The sequence below is a fragment of the Halichoeres trimaculatus genome, unplaced genomic scaffold, assembly GCF_033239565.1.
Source record: "Halichoeres trimaculatus isolate MK-OKI-2021-1 unplaced genomic scaffold, fHalTri1.1 fHalTri1_scaffold_21, whole genome shotgun sequence".
NCBI lineage: Eukaryota > Metazoa > Chordata > Actinopteri > Labriformes > Labridae > Halichoeres > Halichoeres trimaculatus.
Window position 1 is genome coordinate 15,376,436 of NW_027437199.1, and position 10,077 is coordinate 15,386,512.

The 10,077-nt window shown below is 37.8% G+C and overlaps 1 protein-coding gene across 2 annotated transcripts; it reads right to left on the minus strand.

Annotated features, from left to right (window-relative positions):
* Positions 1-6,240: 6,240 nt before the first annotated feature.
* atp23 (ATP23 metallopeptidase and ATP synthase assembly factor homolog) lies at positions 6,241-10,041 on the minus strand. Of its 2 annotated transcripts, XM_074698528.1 has the most exons (7): positions 9,864-10,041; positions 9,485-9,746; positions 9,188-9,233; positions 8,693-8,774; positions 8,461-8,598; positions 7,838-7,921; positions 6,242-7,759 (listed from the first exon to the last, which is right to left on the minus strand). In XM_074698528.1, exons 2-7 carry the CDS (start codon positions 9,630-9,632, stop codon positions 7,556-7,558), a joined length of 702 nt encoding a protein of 233 aa, XP_074554629.1. In that variant the 5' UTR covers positions 9,633-9,746; positions 9,864-10,041; the 3' UTR covers positions 6,242-7,555. The 2 variants fall into 2 exon arrangements, with proteins under 2 accessions (XP_074554630.1, XP_074554629.1); XM_074698529.1 differs by lacking the exon at positions 9,864-10,041 and having other exon boundaries at positions 6,241-7,759; positions 9,485-9,851.
* Positions 10,042-10,077: the final 36 nt, after the last annotated feature.

Genomic DNA, 10,077 nt, shown 5'->3' on the forward strand with positions numbered 1-10,077 from the left:
TGGTGTCCCAATTCTTTCAGGGACAGGAAAATGTCAGCAAAAAAGGCATCAATCCACGCCTCACACCGGTCCTCAGTGAAGACACCGTAATCCCTCTGGTTGTGGATGTTAAGGTTCAGCTGCTCTGCCGCTGCCAGAGCTCAACCGTGACAAAGCCGCCAGATTGGAGGACAGTTATCTGGACTAAGGACGCAGGAGGAGAGACGTGAGGTCAAACTAAATTGGCTCACCAGAGAGGGGGAGACGACCCTTCAGGCAATCAGCTGCTCCTCCCTTCAACGGATTGGAGGTCCCACTGGCTGCCCACTCAGCTCCAGGAAGGTTGGCTACATCTCTCAAATGGGGCAAAAGGGAGAATGAGGTGATCCTCTGACGTCCTTGGAGTTTTGAATGACAACGATTTCAATGCAGGACAGATTTTTGTTTTACATGACTGCACAGGCCTGCAGGACTTGAGCCACTCTTGCGGATCCTTTCTCTGACCTGCTGGATTAACAATAACAACTGGAAGATTCTTCCAAGAACAGCAAATTTATGACCTCTCTTTCAGTCAGTTATAAAGTTCATTTTGTATGTTATGGGACTTCAAAATAGAGGTAAAGTAAAAACATCTTTACAGAACTTTCAGACTCATTGACTAAAAAGCTTCTGTTGCTGCTGAGGTTCACCCAGATTCTTCCATGAAGGAAAATGTTGAGTTTCTGTTCATGTTCTACATCTGGTCTAGTGTTTCAAACATTGTGCCGGAAACATACAATGTACAATACACGAGAGTGCTATCAGTGACATCATCAATCTGTTTCTGATACAGAGTTTTCAAGACTATTGGTAGGAGCCAAATTGGAAGTTAGGCAGGCTTTGAGCCTCCTCTGTAACAGCTACAGGGTACCCACCTGTCAGTCAGGTGAGCTGTGCCTCTGATTGGGCAAACTTGTGGTCATATCTTCTAATTTGCTAAGTTACATAAATAAATAAATAACAATAAATAAATAAATAAATAAATAAAACTAAGATGGCTGCTTGAAATGCCTCTATGTAGTTATTGTACACAATCTCTTAAAACCTGAATGTTTTTTGGACAAAAATTCTGAGTTGTTTACGTTGACTAAAATGGTTACCTCTCAGCTTTTGGAGCAGATAAAAACACGGGACAAAAACAATTTGAAAGATTAAAACTTGGGCTTCTGTTTGCAAGAAAATTCTTGCTTTTCATTAGGTGTATTTCAGCAAATCACAGTGTATTTCACTGGTCACATGTCTTGAAAACAATGACACCATCTTAACCTATGGCCTACAGGTCACATCCAGCCTTTAAGATATTAAGGTGTGAATGTTTTGGCCAGTCTTGATTGGTTTTGAATTTTTTAGACCACCAACAACCTGATCTGCAGAACCTGTTATAATAATGCCTCCTCAAGCTGAATCAACTCCATGCTTTTAGAAAAAAAAGGCCCAACTTCACAGCTAATACTAAAACTTGTGTAGCCCAGCTAATGCTAATGTTTATGTAGCTATTTTAAACAACAAATACATGGCGCTGGTGTCGCATGAAGCAATTTTTGTGCTTAATAGACTCATTTTTCTTTTCTTTTTTGCTGTTTTGAATAAGAATACCTCCAGGCATAAGAACCAACACAGACTTTTTCACTTCTGGTCCTGACAGTGGAGGAGCTTCACAGTGGAGATCTAAACTATGTTTATGTCATAACAATGAGTTACAGATGCAACCACTGAGACTGCCAAGCTGTTATTGAGGTCTATGGAGCTTATTTGTGATACATTCTCACCCCCTCTCTATTTGATCTTTCTTTTCTTGTATTGTTTCATAATTGCTGCTTTTTCCTTACTTTCTTGAAAATTCTGTGACTTCAGTCCACAGAATCGACTTACTCACTTCTCTGTGACTTGCAGTACGTGTCAAGGTTAGCCGATCTGACTGTGAAGATGTATTAATGAGCTTGTGGCTTGAGGGAGAGTTTCTCAAAAGGAAAACACGCCTGCTCTTACCCCAGGATATCGTCCACTGGTTGTTATGTTAATCACTTAGGCCTAATTAATGCCATGCATATCATTAACAAAATGAAGATTCAAATGCCAGCATGTGTTAATTACTGTTGTAGAAGTCACCTACATTACTGCAGTTAATAGTAACTGTCTGCAGTGCTAATGTATCCCTCTAATGTCTATGAAAAAGAGAAAACTGAAAGAAATATTTGGAAATTAGCAAGAAAGAGTGGGGAAATATTTGTATATATGAAGGAAAAGTGGTTGTAATCTACTAATATAAGTGTATAACAATATCCACATTCAGTGTGCCTGTGCATGTGTGTGTATGTGAGAGTGACATGTTATCTATGTTCCTTTCCTTTAAAAGAAAAAAGAAAAAAAAATCATGGTTATATATTATTAATATCATATATATCAGTTATATAGAAGAAGCCATAGCTCAGGTAATCTAATGGTTTATGCTTCTTCTTCAGCTCAAAAATGGTTGATAAACTGTGCAGAAATAGACTCATTTTTCTTGAGACATGTACAAGACCACTCTGGCCAATTTTCACAGAACTTTCTTGGTCGTCAAAAAGTTGTGTCGGCAGAACAGTCTGTGAAAGTGAGACATAAATACATTTTCTGAGCTTTGGATGAACTCACCATCAGGCTGCAGATGACCTTCAGTGACACGTGCCAAAAAGCTCTGATGAAATCACATTCAAATATTCCCATACAGAGACTGGTTCTTCATGCTTTGAACATCTTCTTAATTAATCCCCAACTTGCAAATAATTAATTGATATACATGCCAACCCCCCACTGCCGTCTCAAACTGTGCCCCCCTGCTGAGGAAGTTAATTGCCAGGTTACATGCTTTGCCTCCAGAGGTTTTTGCTCTGAATTATAATGATTTCAACTTTCTTGCTGTCATTGTCCCCTGTTACCTACTTCATTAAGTACATCACGTCCCCAAGTACCATATGAACCATCTCAAGTACAAAAATACATTGTTATATATGTCATGCTTTGTATAATAAAACTATGTGCAAATCATAATTTACCTTAACAATATCTGGCTACTACAAGTTTAAGCCTACTTGTTGATGTTGTTGTTGTTGCTGTTGTTGTTGTTGATGATGTGTAGATTCGTTCAACACTCATGTCTTCACCAGGGTTTGTGATTACAGGTCAGCATTAGTTAGACTTCACAGTAACCTAAATTATGTTAGGGTGTGACAGGTAAGCTTTCATTCAGAGGCTTGATAAACACTGTTTTGTAAACACACTATAGCCTCACATTTCCTATTACAAATGTAAAAATTAAACAACCTCAAGCCCCCTCTGGTAACCCTTAGCAAGACAACGAAATAGAAAACACAACAATGACTTAGTGCTAAATTCCCCCAAAAGCAGGCTTAATGTTTGAGTCTGCCAACAGGATGAAGATTAGCTTAAACCTGACTAATGTCAACAACAGTATACATGTCATCATGTCACTATGATACATGTGTTAGCATGTTATTTTATGCCTAAGTTACTCTGGAACTCCACTGTAAAGATGGCACATAACTTATTTAATGATCATTTATTATTAACACAGTATTCTCAACATAATTTAACGTGTGTATCAAAATAGGTTATTAATGATAATTGATAGGTTATTCTAAAAATTGTCAAACGTTCAGCTTGATTTACAAATTAAAGAAGCAATAACAAATTAAATAGAGCTGAATTTTAAAAAGTAGCAAAAAAATAAAAGATTTTTTTAAGGTTAAAATAAATAAATAAATAAATAAAAATAAAAAGTCTTCTCAGAATGCCAATGCCATAAATGCAATCAACATTTGTCGTCATTTGTCGTCTCAAAATTATTCAACCTCACAGGTATCTTTAGTTCTTAGTAAAGGATCTTTTTGTTGTTCTGACCTGCTGCACACTGGACATATGTAAAGAGCAGACAAAAGCTTCTGGCAGCTAAGAATCTTCATCCATTCTTCATGGACCGCTACAGCCTTCATCAAATCCCTCCAGAGATCTTCTGTGGGATTCAAGTCAAGTGACAGGTGGCTCTAGCACATTCCAGGAATTCCTCTTTGACCAAGCCTCAGTGGACTTTGAGGTATTCTTTGTACCATTATCCCGTTAAAGTCCACCAATGCCCAAGCTTCAGCTTTCTCACAGATAGCAGGACATTGTCTTGTAAGGTTCCCCTATTCTTGATGTGATACAGCTTGCCCTCCATATGTTTCAGGTTCCCAGTGCCAGAAAAAGCAAAGCAGCCCCAGAGCATCACCAAGCCACCGCCATGCTTCACTGTAGATGTGGTGTTCTTTTTAAAACCATTCTTCCTTTTAACACACCACTGATCCAGAGACCCGAAAAAGTTCCAGTTTCATTTTATCTTTAGACACAGCAGAATCCAAAAACCTCTGTGGCTTATTTGTATGGTTTTGAGCATTTTGGAAAAGATTTTTCTTATACTTGTGGGGAGTGATTATGTGGGTCTTCCTGCTGTTTGAATTGATTAATTTATTGCTGATGAATCAAAGTTGCAACGGGTGTTGAATTATTTTGAGGGCAACTGTAATGTTAGTGTTCAGCCTAAAGACAGGCTTCTTCGTGCATTCTTGTCCTCAACCAGCTGAATGTGATTGTTCTCCTCAGGCAAAAAAACAGGTGAGTGGACTCAATATATTTCCTTTGTTCAAGTTTTTCCCCAGAGTGGTGAAGATGGAACAGAAAAAAATGTCCATTCTGGCCAAAGAATGCCAAGTGGAACTGCTTGTAGGTCTCTCTTTTTCTTTTTTCTTTTCCCCATGTTCATTTCAAAGTCATCTAAGACCTGGGGGAGATTTGTACATTTTTCCTTAACGGTTGTTACATTTCTTTCAAAATGTTTCTGCCCAAAAAAATGCATGTTCTTATTTGCAAAGTATGATGATAACTAACAGAATGCCATTACTTAAAAAAATACTTGCTAAATAATTCAGAGTTCTCTTATCATTAGCTGCTTCCCCCGAGAAAAGCAGAGACCTTAAACTTCACAAAGACAAGTGGGTGTCCTCACACTTCATCGCCTCATGTTACGACTAAATCTGGCATTATTCTAATTAATGAGATGAGTTCATTAGAACTCTCTGGGTTAATGTGTTGTCCTACAGCCGATTAGTGAGGGGATATTCGGTGTTGCTGGAGCATCTTAATTAGTTCACAGTGGGTACTGTCTGCTTGAATGGATGGAATAATGAAAGTCGTCACTCTTCACAGCAGCAACTTCATTACTGCTCCCTATCTCTGCTCATAAAAGGCCCTACATTCACCTGGCACAGGACTGAATGAAATTAATTCAATTACAAATATATCAATAAAAAAGAAACAGTTCTTACTTTTTGAGTTCTGGTGGGCTTGGTTGAACTGATGATGAGAATTACTGGCCTAAACTGCCATCTAATGGACAGAAGTGGTACTGCAGGCAAAATGGACAAATCAAGACTTTTTTTTTTTTTTACAGCTCCACAACACAAAGTGGCCTCAGGGTGGGAGCTGGAACATTTTAAAATGTCATAAAATTGATGTTGCATGAAAATGTTACAAAAGCAGTGTGTTACCTGTGTTACCAGTGTACTTTCCCCTCTCAGTATGAGAAAACTACTTATTTTCCACTGGACAACTCAGCACTGCTGAGGATTTTGGAAACCTTTTGGCTAACCATTTTGGTTTTGTGGCTCACAGCTTGATACTTTCAGCTATTCTATTAATGCCAACATGAGCTGTTTCTGCCCAGTGTAGCTTCCTGTAGCTTAAAAGTGATTTATCCTATGGTAGATCAAAATCTAATAAAGAGAGCTTCCTGCTCATGAGAGAAGCAAAGCTGTTACTTGCAAAAGAGTCACACAGATTTCACAGGGGTTGAAAAGAAAAAAAAAAAAGTTAAAATTGAGTTCTCATCACATCTTTAGGGTCCGAGGCCTGAGCCTTGTTTTTGTTTTGTTTTTGCAACCCCTAAATTTACAAGTACTAAATTATATTACTGCCAGGCTAGACAAAAATGTGAAATTTTAATTGCTTTTCATGTTGTAACGATATATCATAACAGTGTAACGCATAGGGGAAGGGATTTTGATGTAATAAGAAAAGTTTTACATTCTTACATGATCATTTTGTATGTCAAAATAACGTCCCCTGTAGCTAATGGGAAGCATGTGGGAGAAGAAGTCCAATAAATAAAAAATAAAATATAAAGTAAACATTTGGTTGTGTTCAATGTCTGATTCTAGTGTTTATAAACCGTCTGTGGGGGTAAGGATTATTGCAAAGACTTGGGCTCATCCCCTCAGTGTTCTTTAAATCCAAGAAAGTCTTTAACTTAGAACAATGGCACACAAAGACAATTTACAAATCCACAACCCTGCTCCCACATCCGTTTGTATCAAATGTATTTAATGGATTGTATTTGATATATGCGCAGTTCCATCTGTAATTCTGTTGTTTTGTATGATTTATTTATTTATCCTTCTTGGGAGTGTGACATTGAGCAAATCCAAGTATCATTCCCTCCTTTGTTTCCTCGTGTTTGTCTCACATCAATCCCTCAGCCTCAAAGTATCAGAGATAACTCTGCTAAGCTCCTACAATTAGCCCAACAGCCTGCTTTGTGTTTTCTCATCTTGTGTTACTGAAGTGTTTTCGAAGTGTTGAGATAAATGTCATAATACACCCGACCATTTATTGTGACTTCTTAATTAGGAGAGGGTGTTGTCTTTGAGATAGGCAGGAGTGGAAGAGGAGGATTATGAGGCTAATTCCCTTATAACTTTTCCTCTCATTAATCTCTGAGGAGGGAGGAGAGATCTTTAAATGTTAATGTCCAATAAAGATGTCAGCAGTGACATTTTACAGTGATGCCATAGATGTGAGTAAAGTTGACCGTGTTGGTTTGAAAGAACTTTTCTCTCTTTACTCACAGTATTTTTTTGTATGTAAATTTGAATCTTTCTGGATAATAATCAACAGTAAGCTTACTCATGTGTCTTCAGCAAGTAATTAATTCCAGAATCTTGTGCCAAGGTTGTAAGCAATACCCTCTCTCATCCTCAAAAACAACACATTACTCATACTCCTTTAGAGGAATCAAACTTTAATTCAAAGACATGTTAATTCGGTTTAATTTAAGCACAATCAGCTCTATTTACAAGAAACTGGTGGAGGTCATTGTGGCAACAAGATGAAGAGTGGACAATCAAAGGAAATCCTGTTATTTCCTTAAAAGCACCTTTAAATCACCTTATAAGAAATGACAAATTAATCACAGGGCCTCATCAAATACTTTCACAGTCCAAAAAGTAGAAAATGAAATGTACTCCAGATCTTCCCTCTCTTTCTATTTTGGTTCCAAGGACAAACGCCCCCTCTGAAAATCCCTTTTGAAGGGATTTGATCGTTTTCATCACACTGTCATTCTGTTAAAGTGTTTATGCTGACTGAGGCTATTCCGAAGCTCAACTCTCGTCAACTTCACTGAAAGTCGCAGCACCCTTGGGAGTTTAATCTGAAGGACAGCTCACTAAATGTTGGCGTAATATCGATCTCTGTTCTCGTAATCTCTATTTGCAAACTTGGCATCCTTCTTCCCGTGTGGGATTCTTCCGAACGGGGCGTGGTCATTGAAACATGTGTCGAAGACTTCATCCACTATGTCCTCCGCCTCTTTTCGGCTAATGTTCCTCACAGCTAGTATGGAACGAAGGGCACGTCCTCTGACACATTCCTGTCACATCAAAAACATAAAGGTGTCAGACTTGTGGGATAAAAGCAGAAAACATTTCACTGATGTCAGCAAAGTTACCTGATGATGCTGCTTCAAGCCAAAGTTAAATCTTGCAGCTTCATTGCTGAAGGCGCAATCTCCACTGAGGTTAGCTGCCCGAATCTAAACAGTGACACAAAGAATCAACAAAAGATTCAAAAACAAAGACTTTTAAGAATTTAATCCACCACAATGACATCCTGGCTCTTTTTGGTGGTATTCTGCAGCATTTATTAATCTCTACGGTCAGATATCTGCATGAAGGTGCAGCGAATAATCAGTTGGAGATCAAACATTTCAACGAACTTGTCTGTCGCTGTGTTGCAGAAGCCAACCAGCATTTAAAGTTCCTTTTCTCCTTTCATTTATACCTTTACAAATCAGCAATATCACAAATGAGTTGGACAACCAAATATTCTCAGTCTCCTACTCTCTTATCGAAAATATTTGACCAGTGCAAAGTTATTTTAGGAAAAATATGAATTAAAATGTGTCATCTCTGGACAATAGTAAGAGACAGAACTGAGGCAACCAGTCATTGTTTTGTCAGTATTTCTTTTTTGTATCTAATTTATGAACTGAAAGTAAAGCTGATTCATAACAAAAAAAAAGTGAGTCACATAACAATCAAAGTTACTGTTGCTGAACATATTAAAACTCACCTCTGAACAAGCCAGATGTCTATAGTTGTTGAACCAGTCCACATGAGCCCTGCAGTGGTCAAAGGCATGAATGAGCTCATGTGTGACCACTCGATTCATGTGGGACTGCTGATGGATGTTATTCTGACACAAAACGATCTAAAAACAAACACAAGTGTCATTGTTATCAATAAAATACTGGTGAGCAGTCAGACCCTGGGTTGTCTGAATAAATATCTGATCTCTTTCTTACTTGAGAGGAAGCTGCATCAAAACCACCGCTGACAGTACCGTCACAGTCCTCACAGGAGAAATGTCGGTCCTTAAAAAGTTGGCTGTGTTGAGAAGAGGGAGAGGGGGAGATGAGATTGGATGACATAAATTGTTTCTTGAGCTTTAAGTAGATATCCTGAAGTTTCATTGAGGACAGCTCAAGTGGAAGTACCAACAAAATGTTAAATTTGTGAACAAGAGACAGTGAAGGAAGGTAGGTTGGACCGTTAAAATAAAATAAAATAATAATAATAATAATAATAATAACAATAATAACAATAATAATAATAATAATAATAATAATAATAATAAAATTATTGACAGAAATGTCAAATGTGGGCACCAGAATACCAGTATTTATGTTTTGTGTAACCGAGCGAACAATACCATTTTTTTTTTTTTTTTTTTTTTTTTTTTTTTGCAGGAATCCAAAAGGGTCAACAGTAGAAAACAAATATTTTCAAAGAGTGCTTACCATCCTGAATTCTTCATGGCATTAAGGAGAAGTTTGGCGTAGGGACCTTAGAGGAGCAGAGACATGATAAGAGGCTGGAATGGTTAGCATCCACTCACAGGGCACCACTGCTTTCTAAATTAGCACAAGTTTAATGCCCAACATCTCTGTTTGTTGCTCTATTTAACAACTTGACAGCGAGAGTTAACAATCAAGCACTGTTATTTAAATCTTCCAACATTTTAGAGAGACTGCATCCCCATAACATTGCTGATGACATTTCTTTAGCATGGAAAATTAGCTGGCTAGGGTACTTACTTGTTTCCACTGCGAAGTGTAACATGACCTGACACTTGTGGTTGAAAGTGAACAGACTCTCCCCGATTGATCCCTTCTTATACTTTGACTTGATCCTCTCTGGGAATAAGTCGTATCCGTATTCCTCTTCTTGTTTCGCCTGATCCATTGTATATACTGCAGTCAACTGGTTTCTTTGGAATTGTTAGCATTAATTCTTCCCCCGGGTTAGCAACTGCTAGCTGGCAAGGAGGTCATCACTGTTTTCTTGATCACGTGGTATCTGTGGGTCAAAGGTAGTGAATGTTATATTTTAAGTAAACGTATAATACTGTGTTACACAGAAGACAATGATAAAAATCTATAAATTTGATATTAATTACAAATGTTACAGCAATACCTTTATCCTCCTTATCCTACAGAAAAGATCGTTTGTTCAAAACGTTGCGTCAAATCACCTACTCGAAGACGGCTGTACGAATTAAAATCAATAACCCAAATAGCACAGAGGACCCTTCATTTTTTAAAACCTGGTCCGAAAAAACAGAAAACATTTATATTAAAAATGTATAAGTGAGTTTGTCTTTTCAAAATCTCAAAAAGATAAGTAAAGA